Source organism: Orcinus orca, chromosome 2, assembly GCF_937001465.1.
Source record: "Orcinus orca chromosome 2, mOrcOrc1.1, whole genome shotgun sequence".
Classification (NCBI taxonomy): domain Eukaryota; kingdom Metazoa; phylum Chordata; class Mammalia; order Artiodactyla; family Delphinidae; genus Orcinus; species Orcinus orca.
In genome coordinates, this window is record NC_064560.1 from 133,991,640 (window position 1) to 134,010,298 (window position 18,659).

The window sequence follows — 18,659 nt, forward strand, 5'->3', positions numbered from 1 at the left end:
GTTTTAAATCTGTAGGCGATTTCCAAAAAGCCAAAAAACACACATTACCCAGCACTAATGTGGGAATAACTGATTGTTTGTTGGAGGAATCTTCACCTAAATTACCCAGACAGTCTCCTGGAGCCCAGCGTGAAGACCTGCTGAGGTGTGTATTTTGAATTGGAGAAAAATATAAAACTCTGTTTTGAGAAAATTAGAACGGGAAGTAGCTATATACATTTAGAGTATTAGCTGTTCTCAGAGTAGTTTGGAAGGGTATTTTTCAAACTGCAGTCCCTAATTTGATGTAGAAAGAGGATCCTTGGACATTGCCCCTAACAGGATTATTTTGAGTACATTAATTCCAATTACAGATGGAGAAACTGAGGCAGGGAATAATTGAGTTAGTCCAGATAATTGTCTGGAGGTCTTGTTAGGGCACTGGTTGCCTGGCCTCATGCTCAGAGGTTCTGATTCTGTTTATCTGCTGCGGGGCTTAAGAAGCTGCGTTTCTAACAAGTTTCCAGGTGCGGCAGCTGCTGCTGTTGCTGGTCTGGGGCCACACTTTGAGAATTAATAGTGTAAACTGAAAAGTACTATTTAAAGGAGTGTGAATTCTGCTTAAAATATGTAATCTCTTAAAAATATAGTTCTCTCATACAGTGAGCAGAGATTACATTTGCTCTATCTTTAAAGGATCTAGTGAACATGAAATAAGATGCAGTTAAAAGCAGAAACTAACACACCATTGTAAAGCAATTATACTCCAATAAAGATGTTAGAAAAAAAAAAAAGATGCAGTTAAGCAAGTATGTCCAGGGAGGTAAGAGTTTGAGCTTTTGACTCTTATACCTAAATCCAGTGAATTGTATAACATTAGATGATTTTAATTTGGTAAAAGATTGGGTAGAAGGAATCAAGAATTTAGAACTAAGGTTATCAAATAACTTTTTTGTTCCACTGGCGGCCATTGTTTGCTTTTGGGTGGGAGTTGGGGAAGAACTTCTTCTATTCTTTTTTTATTTGGCTGTGTAACTGCTGTGACACCTAAAGTACTTTAGAGTACTTACCTCTATGTTTAAATTCATGTTTTATAGGCAAGGCAGCAAATTTAGAAGAGATATTTCAACTCTAATAATAGAGCTAGGATTCCAAATTAAAAAAAAAGCTAAAAGATTATTTATCAACAAAGCCAATATCTGGAATAGTGCCTTAGATGGATTCAGAAATCACAACTTTAATCCTTCATATACAATTGAAATAGCATATGTTAATGAAAATGATCATTTTGGAAAAGAGCAGCCTGGATCAAAGCAAGAATTCCTAAGTCTCTTAATGCAGCAACTTGAGAACTCACCATTGTTTGAAGGGTCCTTGTCAAAGAACTTGTCTCTCAATTCTCAAGGTAACTATTTTATTATTGTACATACTGAATATACCATGTATTAAGAAAGAGATAGCAGGTTAGAATTGATACTCAATACCTGTCAAAATGTATAATCACTTTGTTACTAAAATAATGATAGAATCACAGAAAAGGGGGGAAGTGATGTTTTTTAAAATAAATTTTGTAGTGAAACATTTTTTATTTTAGAATATCCTTAATTTCTTTATAGCAAAATCCTACTTAAAGTGATTCTATAATTAAGTATAACTTCTGAAAAATGTACTTAATTTTAATTCATTTGAATAGAGTGGCCAAATTGGATGAATGAGTTTTTGAGCTCTTCTTGTTCATATATTTGAAATTTGCAGTTGGCATGTTTCTTCACAACCTAGGATTTTTATAACATAATTTTTTGGTTCACATATAACAGATTTTTAGCATACTTTTGCTTTCAAGAGTTTTTTTAATTTATTTAACAGAATTATTTATATGATACTTTTCTGTCTTTACTTCTGGTAAGGAATTAATGTGATTAAAACAGGCATCTCAAAACACTGGTTAATTCTAGCATTCTTTTTTTCGGAGCTTTTGTAACCGCTTTTGCTGTAATAGGAATTTGAGAGAGAGTGAGAAGACATATCATCCCATTTGACTTCCTTCTATGTTTTCTTTAGAACTTCCTCACCATTGCCTGAAGTATCATTGAAATAATTGAGAAACTACCAAGGATCATTAGTACTATGTATAGTACACACAGTTTAATTCTACACTCCCTTTAAAAAAAAACAAAAACGCTCCAAGGAATCAGTATGTTATTAATTCATGGCAGTTTTGGTACAGTGGAGAGAGTACATGGAATTTAAGTCACAAAATCTGAGTTCAGTTTGTACACATCTACTTCAGTAGCTTTATTTCCCTAGATTAATTGCATAGCCCCTCTGGATCTCAGTTTCTTCATCTGTAAGATGTGACTACTAATATGTAGTATATAAGGTTATTGTTGAGGAGATTTTATTATTATTTCAGGTATTGTTAATGTTACTTATTAATAAATTACTTTTAATTTTTAGAAAAAATAAAGGAAAATTTACATAATATCTTTTTGAGTTATCGAAGTAGCTAAAACATTTTTAATGACACATTGAAAAATATTGTGATGATATGGTAAGATAGCATATAGTGTTGAGAGTTAATTTGTACCATTTTGTATATCAACAACCTTAAAATTGTTCATATCCTTTGAACCACTAATACCGTATGTAGGAATCTATCCTAATAATCAAAGATATATAAACAAGAATGTGTAAATAGATGTTGACTGTAACATTGTGTCTCATGTAGTTGAAACTGGGCTAGCCAGTAATAAGGGGGTGGTTTACATTGCAGCACATCTGTAAATTAGTTTGAATGCATTCATTAACTGTATATTTGAATAATTTCAAGTAATATTTTAAAAATTTATAACACAGTAAGTGGAAAAAGACAGAAGTCAAGCTATTTATGTATATATTTATATGCATATGAGACATATTATAAATACACCAAAGTGTGTACACTGGTTATTATGGTGGTAGGATTATAGGTGATTTTATAAAAAGACTTTGTGTATTTACATATTTTTCTATAATAGATTGTTACTTTGAATTCAGAAAAAAATTTGTAAAATTGTATATTTTGGTTGAAATTTATATTTTATACATTATTATACCTTCTATGAATTAGGTTATTATACATTTGTCTAAAGCTTGGATTTTAAAATTTATTATATATGTATTAATTACATATGATGGTTATATAATAATAAAAGAAGTGTATTTGATATATTTTATCTGTATTTACAGCTCTGAAAGAGAATCTTTACTATGAAGCTGGCAAAATGCTTGCCATTTCTTTGGTTCATGGTGGTCCTTCACCTGGTTTCTTTTCTAAAACCTTATTTAACTGCCTTGTTTATGGACCAGAAAGTACCCAACCAATTTTAGACGATGTCTCAGACTTTGATGTGGCACAGATTATAATCAGGGTAAGAAATGTACCTGTTTGTTCAGATGTAGACTATGTTCTAGGTGTATTTGAATATAAATGATGGATCTGCAATAGAATAATACTCTTTGTGGAGTAGTTAAGGGGTGTCATTATTTTTGTTTACCAACAAAGTTAACAACCATTTAATAGACAGATGTAAAGGGCAGGCAGCTAGAGATCAAAGTGCCATGTTTAATGTTGATAAAACCAGTTGGATAATGTGACTTAGATCTGTGGTCAGAATGGCTTGCTAACACTCCTCAGAACTAGGTGGATTTATCTGCCCTGCCAGGGACAACATAAGGCAGGTTCCTTGTTGCATGCTCAAGAGCAGATGAAAGTGCACTTTCCTATCGTCAGGTGGAGCTGAAGAAAGGATGGTTACCAGCAGAAAATTTATCCTTCCTCCTACAGGGAGATATGAGTGATGGGTGGAGAGAAAGACCAGGCTGAATTTCTTCTCTGTGGAAACAGTTGGGGAGACTCAGTGTTCCTCCCCTCAAAATATTACCATGGGCTTCCCTGGTGGCGCAGTGGTTGAGAGTCTGCCTGCCGATGCAGGGGACACGGGTTCGTGCCCCGCGTCCGGGAAGATCCCACATGCCGCAGAGTGGCTGGGCCCGTGAGCCGTGGCCGCTGAGCCTGCGCGTCCAGAGCCTGTGCGTCCGGAGCCTGTGCTCCGCAACGAGAGAGGCCACAACAGTGAGAGGCCCGCGTACCGCAAAAAAAAAAAAAAAATAGTTACCATTTATTAAGCCCTGTACTACACATGTTATCCGTACAAACTCAGTTTACTTATCATAAGTAACATTGCCCAAGTGTTACTGATTTAGAAAGTAATGAAACAGTTGAGACAATGAAATCCAATTCAACTTTTCTTCCATTAACTTGTCCCATACTTAAGCCTACTCTATCCATTGTCTCAGTTAATAGGCAGTATAGTTTAATGGTTAAAAACAAATGCTCAGAAGTCAGATTTTAGTTTGAAATAACTGATATAAGCTATGTGACCTTGGGCATGTTGGGTTAATCTTGTTAAACCTCAAGTTTCTAAACCAGAAAGTAAGAAATCTGGAAATGTGTATTTTGCCCAAGACTCCTCATTCTAAAATGGTATTTTAAACTGACCCTTTAACCCTTCAATTTATTTTTTCTTTTCTCCTCTTTATGAGAAAAAATGTACTTTAACTTCATTGTTTCCACTTCCTCTTTCCTACTCATTTAACTTACAGTCAGACCTCTGTTCCCACCACTACTCTTCTGAGTTAGCTAGTTCATTGCTGATATGCAGGGATCTAAATCTCCACATGCAAAGGCCTTTCTTTTCTAATTCCTCATCTCCTCTGACTTCTGCAACCACCACTGTATTTGAATTCATCTCTATTGTTTTCTTTAATATCTACTCCCTCCTACTTTTGACTATTACTGTCTTTTTTAATGCTTCTTCTTCCCAGCCCTAAAACTTAGGTAATTTTCAGTGTTGTCTTAACAGTCCTCCTTCTATACTATTTGGAAAGAGTCTCCTCATCTATAACCTTTCTGATGATTTCCAGACCTGTATTTTTGAGCCCCTAGATGTTTATATCCAGATAAGATCTGGGTCTTCCTACCAAATTGAGCACAGCATGTTTAGGACAGAAATAATTTTTTGCCCAGAATTTGGTTTTTTGCCTGATTTTCCTTTTCTTTTCAAGAGATTTCTTATTTCCAAGTTATTCTGGAGACAGGGTTGTTTTCATTCTTCCATACTCCATTTATCAGTTTGTGTCAAGTCATCCGTCTCTAACAGTGACCTTTCCTTCTTATTTCTAGTATGCTTACTATACCAAACTCAGGTTATATCTAAGTTTAAACAATTAAGATATTATTCTAATCATCTTCTTCAGGATGATTCTTTCACAAGTACAGGTTTGACCACATTGCTTTCTTCCTCAGGAATCCTAATGGATTCTCATTGCCTATTGAATGGAGTTCGAGTTCTTCATTAGGGCACTTGGAGCTCTCCTCATGGCTTTACTAACTCCAGACTCCTAGCCAGTGTTCCTTCACTGATTTAGTCAACAGATACATATATCTACAAGGTGCCCCATATGGTTTTTTGTTTGTTTTTATTATTTATTTGGTTCTGCCAGGTCTTAGTTGTGGCAGGTGGGCTCCTTAGTTGCAGCTGGTGGGCTCCTTAGTTGTGGCATGCGAACTCTTAGTTGCGACATGCATGTGGGATCTAGTTCCCTGACCAGGGATCGAACCCGGACCCCCTGCACTGGGAACGCGGAATCTTAACTACTGTGCCACCAGGGAAGTCCCTGTTTCCCATACTGTTTTATCACTGAAGATAAAGTAGTGAACCAAACAAAGCCCCTGCCTTCTTGGAATTTACATATTAGAGGAACGACAAGATAAATAAATATATAATATACTGTCATGTAGTAAAATATATTATAAAAATAGAACAGAATAAGAGGAAGGATATCTTTTCCAAGATAATGCTTGGGGTATAGTAAGTTAAAGCATAGGCTAAGCTTCTGTAACAAAGAGACCCAAAAGACAATGGCTCAAAAAAGGCAGATATTTATTTTTTTCTAAAATCTAGATTTTAGAGTAGGAGTTGGCAAACTATAGCTGTAGGCCAAGTCTTGCCTGCTGCCTTTTTAAAGTTTTATTGGAATACAAACACACCCATTTGTTAATGTGTCTGTGACTGCTTTTACACTACAGTGGTGGAGTTTAGTAGTTGTGACAAGCACCATATGGCCCACAAAGCATAAAATGCTATCTGGCCTTTACAGAAATGGCTCCTGTTTTAAGGTACAATTGTGATACACCAAGTCACCCAGAGAATTGGATTCCTTCCTCTTGTTGTGTAGTCATTTAGGATATTGTCTTCATAGCTGAAGCTTGCTGTACAGGGAGAAAGTGGAAGTAGAGTGCAGGGAAATTTGACACATCTTCACTCATGTCCCATTGGACAGCTCTTAGTCACATAAGGCCACACTAGCTTTAAGGTAAGTTTGGCTATATGCCTAGCTAAAACTTAGGGTGATGGGTTTGGGAGGATGAGAACATATACGCAACTATTAGAGTGTGAAGGTAGTTTGAACAGGGTAGTCAGGAAAAACTTCTGAGGTCACAGGAGAGATCTGAAATAAATGAGGGAATCATGTAAATACCTGGAAGAAGAGTTTTTTGGAAGAAAGAAATAGCAAGGAGATTTTCCATTCAAATGGACTTTGCCTCCTAATTTTATCTTTCTCCCTCTGTAACTTTGTTCAAGAGCTAACCTATGTGAAAGTGTCTGGCACATAAATGGTTAAGTATATCTTTGTTTATGTTGTTCCCTCAAATACTCTTGAGTGTATCCATTTTTTTAAATCTCAGCTATTCTTTCTTTCATGAAATCTCTGCAGGTCCTCTTTCTTGCCTCTCTAGTGCTATGTAACTGTTCTATATCAGTTACCGCCTTTTATGGAAGTAATTTCCTATATTAAAGTGGCATTATAGTCTAGATTTCTTAAAACCTAGGTTTTGGCAGAAATATACAGTATTTATTAAACTGGATTATCAGACATTTATTCTAGGAAAATAATTCTTAGTATACTTTCACTTCACCCAGGTGTACTCAAGAATTGAGTATAAAGTAATGTGTCATTTGAAATGTAAATATCTTTCACAAGTAAATGAGTAAACTGGGTGTATTTTCTTCTTCATTACAGATAAATACTGCAGCAACTGTGGCTGACTTAAACTCTTTACTAAATGAATATTATAACTACCTAGAGCTTATTGGATGCCTAAGACTTATAACATCATTAAGTGATAAATATAGGTTGGCAAAAGACATACTTGTTTATCATGTAATTAAGAGAGTCCAAGCACCTTTTGAAAGGTAAGTTGTTCATATGTTAAGGATTCTCTCAAATTACATGTTTAAAGTGGTTAATTGTCTTACAATGTGAGATATATTTGATAAAATGTAAATGCTATTTTAAACTAATGCTTTCAAACTAACCTCTTAAGGATGAATACTGTTCTTACATTCTACACAGAATTGCTTAAATGTGTACTGTTTAGGTAGGAAAAGTAATCGTTATCTCAATTTATAATTAATTTTTCTAAATAAAAATTATTTTTATGTTCTCACACGCTGCTGTTCTTTTAATAGTGGGAAACCTAAAATATATATGAAAGTAGGCAGAGTGATACACCATGTAATCACCACCTAGATCTAACAGTTATCAACCAACCAGTGGCCAGTCTCGTTTAGCTAGCCTTCCCTTGTTACTGACTCCAGTTTTATTTTCAAGCAAATTTTAAAATTTCAGTATCATTAATCTATGTATTTAATGTATTCAAAACTGTTATAGTTGGCTATCCTTACTGAAGTTAAGATTGTCTCATCTTTAACCAGTATAAACCTCTTTATGTTGTTTCTTTTGAGTTCTTTTGATGTTGACCCTTAATGGTCTTTGATAGCCTTCTTGCTATATGGTATGACAAGGTGTTTCATGCTCCTTTTGTACATTCTGGCCTAATGAGCTTTGTTTCTTTGAATGGGAAATGGTATTTCAAATCCACAATCTGGATGCTAGGGATGCTTGTTTTTGCCACGTTGGTCATAGTTTCTAGGCCTTTTCAGTGGACTAAAAGAAGAAATATAGGGGTTTTTTGTTGGGTTTTTTTAAATTTTTTTAAGATAAAATACATCATAGGTTTCTACTGATACTTCAGATTCACTACTACAAGATTTTTGACTTTTCCTTTGTCCCATGTTCATAATCCCAGTTCTCAAAGACATTGATGAATTAGAGCATGAAGTAATTCCTTGATTTAATCCACATTTCGTAAATAATAGTCACAGAATGATAATGCCAACATTATCATCAGTAACATAACATTATTGAAAATAGGTTAAACTTGTTTTTCTATTTCTTTTTGTTCTAGGGCTATGCAGTCAAATTACTGTGTTTTAAAGTCATTTGGCATAGTTATTTTCTTTGTTGTTATATTACTAACTGGGTATACATTTTATTTTCATTTTTATCTTATTTTTTCTTTTTATTGACTTTTATTAAAGTTTGATTTTATTTTAAAATTATATAAAATGTTTGCATGATTCCAAAGTCAAATCTATAATGATAGTACATTGAAAGGACTCAGTTCTGTCATACAGATTATATTAAGATAAGTATAGCTTTCATCCTTATCACACCTACCTTCCATCCCCTATGAAGTAATTATTTTAGTGGCTTTTACTGTTTATCCTTCCATTATTTTTTTAACTGATAGCAGATAAATATATGAGTATATGTGTGTGTGTATATTCATTTCTTTTATTACATAAATAGTAACATACCATCCACCCTTTTTCCTCCTCATTTTTTACTTGACAGTATATGGTCCTCATTCCTTTTTTAGAGCTCTACAGAACTTAAGCACTCTTCCAAATTAAAATTTAATATGATATCATAAGCTTAAACAGTTGTAAAGGATATAATTTCCTATATATATATATATATATTTTAAATAAATTTATTTATTTATTTATTTTTGGCTGCATTGGGTCCTCATTGCTGCATGCGGGCTTTCTCTGGCTGTGGCAAACGGGGGCTACTCTTCGTTGCAGTGTGCGGGCCTGTCATTGCGGTGGCTTCTTTTGTTGTGGAGCATGGGCTGTAGGCGCGCAGGCCTCAGCGGTTGCTGTGCACGGGCTCGGCAGTTGTAGCTCGCAGGCTCTAGAACACAGGCTCAGCAGTTGTAGCACACAGGCCCAGCTACTCCACAGCAATGTGGGATCTTCCCAGACCAGGGCTCGAACCCATGTCCCCTGCATTGGCAGGTGGACTCTTAACCACTGAGCCACCAGGGAAGCCCTCCAATGTATTTTTAATACTGTAATTAAAGTAACACTGTTACATAACTGTTTAAAATGTATCCAGTGTCTGACTATAAGACTCTTACATAGCAAAATTTTCTTACAGTTAGAATTACCATTCATAATTATGATTAATACATAGAATAATCCAAATATATTATAAATTTTGATAGTTATTTAAAAACTTATTTTAAATGTATCTCTTAATGACATAGATGTACAAAATATTTTTTTCCCAAGGAATTCATATGTCTACAGATGGATTTTTTCTCATTGCTAAGTTAGATAATTCATTGCTGTTTGTTTATTTTGTGTGTGTGTGTGTGTGTTTATAGGTATGAGTAGTCTAGTTGTCAGGAAAGGCTTCCCTATCTGTATAAGTGGTGTTTAAATTAAACCCTGATTTATAAATAGGAGTTAGGCAGATTAAGATGAAGAGGGCAAGAGAAAAGAAGCTGAAGACTGATCCCTCCTTTTATGTGAAAGATAAATCATATAGCAAAAAACAATATTTTAAAGCTCAAGAGTCCTGTAGATGTCAGAAATAACAAGGAAATCAAAAGCCATAGTACCTCTTTATTCCTGCCCTGCAACTAGGTTCATCATGGGGTAGGAGGGCGAAGTTGGGGGGAAGTGAGAGTAGCATCGACATATATACACTACTGAATGTAAAATAATTGGCTGGTGGGAAGCTGCAGCATAGTACAGGGAGATTGGCTCAGTGCTTTGAGATGACCTAGAGGGGTGGGATAAGGAGGATGGGAGGGAGGCTCAAGAGGGAGAGGATATGGGGACATGTGTATGCACATGGCTGATTCACTTTGTTGTGCAACAGAAACTAACACAGTATTGTGAAGTAATTATGCTCCAGTAAAGATCTATTAAAAACAAAAAAGCCATGGTACCCTAAATGTCATATGAAATCAGAACCCTCAGTTTGCCCCAAACTTGGGTTTGGCATTCTGAATGGACCCCAATCTGAACCAAAGACATTAACAAAGTAATTGGTCTTAGGATTCGTAGTACTTACAGAGTGCCAGGCAAAAGCAAATACGTAACAGTGTTTAGGGAAATTTCTACAGCCTGAGCCTGATGGGAATGCTAAAGTTACATTGCTAAAGAAGAGGAGGTTCCAATAAAAGACAAAACACAACCATCCTAAACAGCAAGTATTGGGAATAGCACATCAAGGATTTAAATAACAGGACAAACTGAGACATAAAAAGTTATTACAGTGATTTAAAAGAAAAAAAAAACCCAAACATAAAATGTGAAATGAATCAAATAGTGCTTCTAAGTTGAAAAATGATCATAGACTTCCAGTTGTGGATAACGTGGAATAGACACTCTTCTCTCTATCCTTCCTGATAAGCACAGTTAAAAACCCTGAGCAGTGTTTATAAAACAAACTTAAGAAGACTTTTGAGAGGTAGAGAGATGAAAGCAGACCAGCTGGGGATCTCAGCAAGGACACAGCTGAGAGAAGTCTAGACATTCTTATTTGAAGGAAAACTAAACGATTTGTCACCAGCAGATCTACCCTAAAAGAATGCCTATGGGAATTTTTTGAAATAGAAAGCAAATTATTAAAGGTAGAATCTTGTAACATCAGGAAGGAAGAAAGAATAATGAAAAGAATAAAAGCATGTCTCCTCTTGTGTCTACTAAATTATGTTTGATGGCTGAGGCAAAAATTATAACATTCTCTAATGTGATTCATAATGTATATAAAAGAAATACTTAGGAAATTATAAACAGCAAAAGGCAAAGGGACATGAAGGGAAGTAATGTTTCTATACTTGAACTGATAAAATGTTGGCAGCAGTAAATTATTACATTTTTAAAAAAATCTTCACATAGAAATACACTCAAAACACTATAGATAAAAATGGAATCCAAAAAAATAAGCAACCAACAGAAAAACAAGGAAAACGAAACAGAAACAAAAATGATCATGGAAATGAAACTTGGTGGTTGTTAAATGCTAGGCCATTGAAGAGAAAGAGAGAGAAAAGGACTGAAACAAGAAATGTCATGAAAGTTAGAATAAGAGCACCCACACATATATTTGACAAAAGAGACAGAGGCTGGGCAATATTATAGAAAATGCTGCTTGAGAAGTTCTTCAGGTTCACAGGGCTTAACATGCTGAAGTATAGTGTACTTTGTGATGAAATTGTGTTCTGAGCAAAAAGACATTATTGTAAAAATGAGCATCAATTATATTGGACGCCTTTTTTTCAGTGACATCAACGTTGAAAACAGACAGCCAAGATAGTAACTTCACAGAGCTAGTTACGTTATCATTCAAGAGAGAGGAGGAAATAAAGACATTTTGAGACAGGTTTACTTCTTTCCTGGAGAGATTAATAAAATACCTACTTAAGGAAGAAAGAAATTGAACCCAGAAGGAAAAAGTAAGATACAAGCACCAGGAGTAAGCAAAGAAATGAAAAAACCTGAATAAATAAAAACAAGCATTGGCCATTTAAAAGACAACTAAATTTTGGTAAGAAATGGTTAAAATAATTAAAATACTAGCTAAAGGTTCATCTGTAAGAAGAGAATGGACATTGTATTTATTGTTTTAAGGAACTTGTATTCTTGAGGTAGTAGTGGGGAAGCATTAATTACCTTAAGATTGTTAAGCCAAGTATGTATATTTTAAGGGAAAACTCTAAAATAACAGGAATAGAGTGTGTAACTTCCAAACCAGTTTGATGGGGGTGGGGATAGAAATAAAGAAAACATATTTAATCATATAGTGAACAGAAAAAGAGGGATGAAAACAAGCAAGGGAAAACACATGCTCAAAGAAAACATAAGATAGAAAACATATAGGTAATTATATTACATGTAAATAGCTTATATTCGTATTTAAAAAACAGAGGATCTTAAATTGCATTGCAAATAAATGACTTTAAAGCAAAAAAAGAGAGAAATTCTAATAATCTTTTTAAAAAGCCTTGTCCTTAAATGACCCTAATAGTGTTAAAAAGAACAAATTCTTTAGGATTCAGCAGTCTTGAATATATTTGTATCTAGCAACATGGCCTCAAAATTTACTAACAGTTCTGAGGACTGTTTATGAAAGGAAGCAAGGCATGTAGAACATCAAAAAAAAAAATCTTGCTTTAGTGCACTCCACTAATAGATTAAAAGAGAAAAATCAAACAATCTTCATACAGTTATACATGCAAAAAAAGCAATTGCTACATTTAAACATTTATACATAATTTTAAGCTAACAATTTGAAATATCCTTATAAAGATTAGCTAGTAAAGATTCAGCAAACATTATCCTTAATGAAGTGTGATAGACGTTCCTCTTAAGGCCATGACAAGCCTGGGATACATATAATTACCCCCTTCATTTCTACAATATGCTGGAGGTCCTAGTAGAGCAACAAGACTAAATGAATAAGTGAGTGTTATTAAGGATTGGAAGAATTAAAATTATCATTGGTAGTCTAGATGACTGTCCAACTAAAATAATCTTAGAACTGCTTCTGTAAAGAGTGTAGCAAGGTTACAAGAGGTAAAGGACACTAACAGGGAGGTGTGCAAGTGAGAAGGAATGGTAACGAAAGAAATTTGTTAATTTTAGAGTAAACACTGATTGTACAAAAAATTAATGTTTACTTTGGGGATTTATGATACAAGGTGGAACAAAATGTTTAAGTAGCATAGGAAGAGAGAGCTACCAGAGTTGCAAGTGTTCTAAGGTCTTTATTGTTCAGGAAGAGGGTAAATACCTGATTCACTTTAGATTTCAAATATGCCGATTAAAATTTTGAGGTAACCATTTAAAAAATAAGAATTAGTATAACTTTTTAAATAGAAGGTAAATTGGAATTTTGTTTTAAAAATACAAAAATCGGCAGGAAGGAATAAAAAATTTTTGTAATTCAGTACAGTTGCCCAAAATAAAGTGACAGAACTAGTTTCCTAAATGTAGTAATAACTATTACTATATAACAATTAGAAAAAATTACTCTCAAAAAAGCAAATTGCAGAAAAATAAGTATACAGTATGGTACCATTATTGGAAAGTTTCAAAACAAGCAAACCAATACTAGTTATTTTTTAGGGATACATATATAGTGAAACTAAAATGAAATGCAGGCTATAGTAAAAATTTCAGAATAGGTAAATAGCAGTTTCAGATAGTTTTCTTTGTAAAAGGAGAGAAGGGAAACTGATGAATGGGCAGATTTAGTTGAGTGAATAGAATATTTTCTTAAAAATAATCTGAGCAAACATAAAATGTTAATGTCTTTCAAAATCAAGTTTGCAGTCATGGTTTTCTGTTATTTCCTGGATTTTTATATAAGCTTGAAATATTTCATTTTAATTAAAAGTAAAATTATAAAGGTGAACTTAAGTTTGGCTGAAATTTGCTTCAAAGGTAGGTGTAAGGTGAAAGTTAAAAGCAAGCAAGAAAGGCAGCAATTGTATTGTGGAGGACCTTAAAAGCCATGTTAAGGAGTTTGGACTTTATTTCATGTGCAGAGTGTGTATTATTAGTTTCCTATGGCAGTTGTAAAAAATTATCACAAACTGAGTGGCTCAAAACAAAAGAAATTTATTCTCCCATATTTTTGGAGGCTAGAAGTCCAAAAGTCTCGGTGTTGGCAGGGCTTCATTCTTTCTGGGAGTTTAGGAAGAGAATCCATTCTTTGCTTCTTTTAGCTTCTGGTGGCTTGTGGTTGCATAACTCCAATCTCTGAATCTATATCACATGGCCTTTTCCTCTCTATCTTTTATAAAGACAGTTGTCATTGGACTTAGGGTGAGCCCAGATAACCTAGGTAGAATGATTTCAAGATCGTTAACTTAATTACATCTGCCTGGACCCTTTTTCCAACTAAGATCACATTCACAGGTTCCAGGGAATAGGATGTGGACATATCTTTTGGGGGCCTCCATCCAACATACCTAAGGATGAATGACAGTATGGGGGTTTACATGGAAAATCAACTTGGAAGCTTACATACCTGGTACAACAGTTCCACTGGTATATGGAGAAATGAGCAGATAAAAGGGATTTCAAAAAAGGAAATTCATAGGATTTGTAATTAGGAGTGGCAGAGGGAAGAGTTAAGAATGACTTTCAGATTTAGCTGTACTAATAGGGTGAATAATGGAGGCATTTGTTGTCACTTACGGTTCTGATTTTGGTAGTAAGATAATTAGCTTTCTTTTGGACTTAATAAGTTTGGGTGCTTGGAATATGTGGTACCCAGCAGTCTGTTGGGTATATATTCTGGGCTGAAATAATAGATTTTATAGTTAATGAACATAAACCTGCTTAAATAAAGCCATGAGATATGGTAAGAAAAAAGAGAAATTTGCCTTGTTACAGATCCATGAGGGACAAACAGTAGCATTTAAGGCAAAACAAAGAAAGAATAAGCTTTGTAAGAGACTCGGAAGGTTTGGCCAGAGATATAAGGGGAAACCAGGAGACTGATCCCATACATCATTCATGCACTTAGGGCAGTTATTCCTGAGATGTAGAAAGGAGTGGAGGGAAAGTGAATAGGAAATTAAGAAAAGGAGACAGTAAATGTAGGTAAGTCTTTCACATAGGTTGTCTCAAAGGAAAGCAGATGGGATTGAGTGAATTTTTTCCCTTATTCAAAGATGGGAAAGATAAGCATATTTTTGTGCTCTTGAGGAAGAGCTAATAGAAGGGAAGATGAGTCAGTGTAGCAGGGTACCTGAGGACGTGGATAGGGAATCCAGAGCCACAGTTAGGGTTAGTCAGTCTGGTAGGCAAAAATGGTATCTTCTTCATTCTTTGCTTATTAGTGAGAATGTGCATTTTTAAAAATTCATTTGTTACTTGTATTTTCTTAATGATGCATTCATATTTTGTATTTCCTGTTGAGTTCTTTTAGAAAATGATTTGTATTTTTGTTATATTAGAGAAATTAGTGTTCTATCATGTATCAATATTTTCCCACTTTGTTTTGTCTTTGTTAATTTCTTTTTAGCAATACATAAGTTTAAAATTTTTATGTGGCTCAAGTTTATGATTCTTTTTCTTTGCAGTCTTTCATTTTATACTAACTAGCTTTGAAGTGTAAAATTTTAGATATCTACTTTTTTCCTCTTAATAAAAAATTGTTAGCTTAATTTTAAAACTATTCCATAAAGCCAAATAATGTAGGCATGGAAAATATTCATTTTATATTAATACATTTGCTTGTTATTGATTTGAAAATACCATATCACATAAAGTGTATCCATATTTTTCTTTGTTTTTCCTCACCTTTTTTTTCCCACATCTTTTTTTTTCTGTCTTCTTCACACATATATGTGATAGTAAATTAGCTAGAAATGTTCATTCCAAACACATGTGTATGAATGTTGGCTCATTGTTTTTCTTCTCTTAAGTTTTAAACAGGGTCTGAGAACTCTTGGTGTTTTGGAGAAAATTCAGACTTATCCAGAAGCATTTTGTAACATCTTCTGTCATAAACCTGAGAATCTTTCCACAAAAATTCTTAGTGATCTTTTTACAGTACACACATTATCTGACGTACAGGCTTTGGGGTTTTGGAACAGTTACTTACAGGCTGTTGAGGGTATGTAGATGTTTTATTTTTATTTAACTGTCATAGAAATTTTGTTTTGGGATATTTATTTCTTTGAGTTTTGCTTTTTATAGTAAGACTTTAATCTAACTACTTATTTACAAAACTTGTTTCAAAACAAGTTTATATGACTGAGTTGAAAGTGATAGGAAAGGTTACATAGTAAAGTTATATTTTTCGGTTGTTTTCCTCTAGGTAATTTGAAGTGAGAGGCATTCTTCCTAGAAAACTTTAAATATACGGGTGATTGCCACAGCACAGGATAGTCTCAAAGCTAGTCATTTACTTCACCTTTTTAAATTTTAAGTTAAATTGAATTATTCCTCATCCATTGATCAGAGCATGGTAATGATATTTATCATTGAGCCTTAGCAATGTAAATTCATTCTGTTTAATATGTTGTAAAACAATTTAACTTTTAGTTGAAAATTTTTTAGCTAGGTTGTTTGGATGTTTTATACCATCTTAGTTTTTCCTTTGTTGAAATAGTTTATCAAATAGCAATGGTCTAGAATTGGTTTAAAATTGTTTGTAGGATCATATCCCCGAAAGATCAAGTTTCAAAACCTACTGAACCTCTTGGACTATATGATAATTTTATATTAAGGAAGACATTTAAATATACAGTGAGTAGGTCAACCAAATTATTGTATGAGTCCTACTTTGAAATTCAAATAAACATGTATTCAATATACCATTTTCCTATTACTACACTTAGTGATTTAGTTTTCCTCTTATGCATCTCTGTTAATGTGGGTGTCTCTGCTTTTCAACATGTCTAGTCTAGTTGGGGAAGAGTCTATGATGGTAGCAATATATAACATGGATTTTTTTTCTTTTTTTCCTTTTTTGGTATTCTTTTCAGATGGCAAATCTACAGTAACAATGGAAGACATCCTTATTTTTGCTACTGGTTGCAGTTCCATTCCACCTGCTGGATTTAAACCCACTCCATCAATTGAGTGCCTTCATATGGATTTTCCTGTTGGAAACAAGTGTAATAACTGCTTAGCTCTTCCTATCACCAGTACCTATAAAGAATTTCAAGAAAATATGGACTTTGCCATAAAAAACACTCTAAGATTAGAAAAGGAAGAAAATTCTCACTTCATTGGACATTAACTGTTTTGAACAAAGAGATGCTTCTTTAAAAGCTGCTGTTGATACTTTTTGTTTCAGAAATCTGTCCGTCATCACTTTTGAGCAAACTTGGCCCAATAAAATATATGATATGAACATAAAGGAATATTTTGGCCACTTAAGCTAAAAAGTTTTTTTGTTAAGGTGTACCAAAGTTGATACTTTTCTATTTTCTTAATATACATGCTTCATAAACCTCAATACAAATACTTTTAGAATGGCTGTACAGACTTTCTTCAACTATAGTAGCATGCTATATATAATAAGAAAACTTGTACTCACTGTTTTTGTAAATTGGGATTAGCTATAGGATGCCACAGTGATTTTTCTAGTTTTATTCAATTTTCAAATTATTACTTATTTTATTTTAAAGCATTAAATAGGAAAGCTAAATGATAAATCTTGTATAAATCAAAGTCATATTTTGGGGGGTGTGTTATATGTATCCTTTTCTGGGATGGCACTAAATTAGTTAAAAATGTTTTTAGATTATTAAGTTATGTTAAAATAGATCCACACTGCAATTAGATTATGCCTAAAGGGAAGTATTATATTAAAAAGCAGAATTGCACAAATATTCTAGAATCTATGGACATTCCATAGTCTTAAAACACTTCTAAGGTGGATTAAAATACAGTTGAAAATCCCTAAGTAAGTGTCTTCTTTAAAGCCTTTGGCTTTAATCATAGGATTTTTTTTTTTTCATGTATCCCATGTGTGGTATTAGACCACATTATGTCTGATCCACATTTTAGGTTATCTGAATAGAATGATCTCTGTGGATTGCCATTTGGTACGTTTGGCTATTTGACAGTTATTTATTATCAAGATGGTTGTATGAAAGGTAAGCTGGCACCATTGCATTATATAGTTATCTTCTTTGCTTTTGAAAGGTACCTGTTATATAAACAATGTAGAAATGTGTAAGAAAGAATTACAAATAGAATGAAAAACCCACTCTAATCTCAACCATGCAGAATTAACTGTTATCCTTCTATAAACTCTTCCATTTCCTTTTTTAAACTTTATTAATGCTACTAAAAGTCAAAGAATACCTAGAAGTAACGAGATTATGTAATAACAATTTGAAGATACCTAATCCCATAGTTGTGTCACCATATTTGTACTTTTGCAAAAGAAGAAACTGGAAAAGTCTAATGTTCCTAATCTGTTATCAAATATAAATGGGTTTTTCACCAGAATAAATCGTATGAGAGGTAAAATGCTTGGTTTTAAGCACATTTTTCTTGCTACATAAAGCAGGTATCAGCCATATTCTCATCCTCTCCAAGAAGCATCCTTAAATTATTGATATTTTTAAAGACAAATGACAGCATTGGTTTGATACTGGTAATTAATCTGTTATTAATACCAAAGGAAAACTAAAACATAATCCTAGTAAAATTTTGTTACATTTTCTAACAGACCCAGCAAATTAAAGTTTAACTTTAACATGAAGGTTTTAAAACATTAAACAAGGCATTTCTTTGTCTTGTGTTGAATTCTGTTAAATTATCAAAAGTAATTAAAGGAGCAATTATCAAAAAAGAGGTTTAACCTCACCATACAGCTTTTATTCCAAATGTGTTGATAAACTGGATATTTTATTTCTTAACCTACCTAGTTTTTATAAAATTTTAAAAGCCATTAAACCA

At 33.6% G+C, this 18,659-nt stretch overlaps 1 protein-coding gene across 12 annotated transcripts in view; it reads left to right on the plus strand.

Moving 5' to 3' along the window:
* G2E3 (G2/M-phase specific E3 ubiquitin protein ligase) overlaps positions 1 to 17,106 on the plus strand; it is a 63,184-nt gene extending 46,078 nt beyond the window's left edge. For 9 of the 12 annotated variants that reach the window (XM_004282147.4, XM_033409899.2, XM_033409903.2 and 6 more), the window contains 6 exons: positions 16 to 145; positions 1,077 to 1,384; positions 3,208 to 3,389; positions 7,105 to 7,277; positions 15,665 to 15,855; positions 16,730 to 17,106. In XM_004282147.4, coding sequence (XP_004282195.1) covers positions 16 to 145; positions 1,077 to 1,384; positions 3,208 to 3,389; positions 7,105 to 7,277; positions 15,665 to 15,855; positions 16,730 to 16,986 — 1,241 coding nt within the window. In that variant the 3' untranslated portion in view covers positions 16,987 to 17,106. Of the gene's footprint in view, positions 1 to 15; positions 146 to 1,076; positions 1,385 to 3,207; positions 3,390 to 7,104; positions 7,278 to 11,507; positions 11,773 to 15,664; positions 15,856 to 16,729 lie in introns of those variants that run through there. The other 3 variants (XR_004478253.2, XR_004478252.2, XM_033409909.2) reach the window with 3 other exon arrangements.
* Positions 17,107 to 18,659: the final 1,553 nt, after the last annotated feature.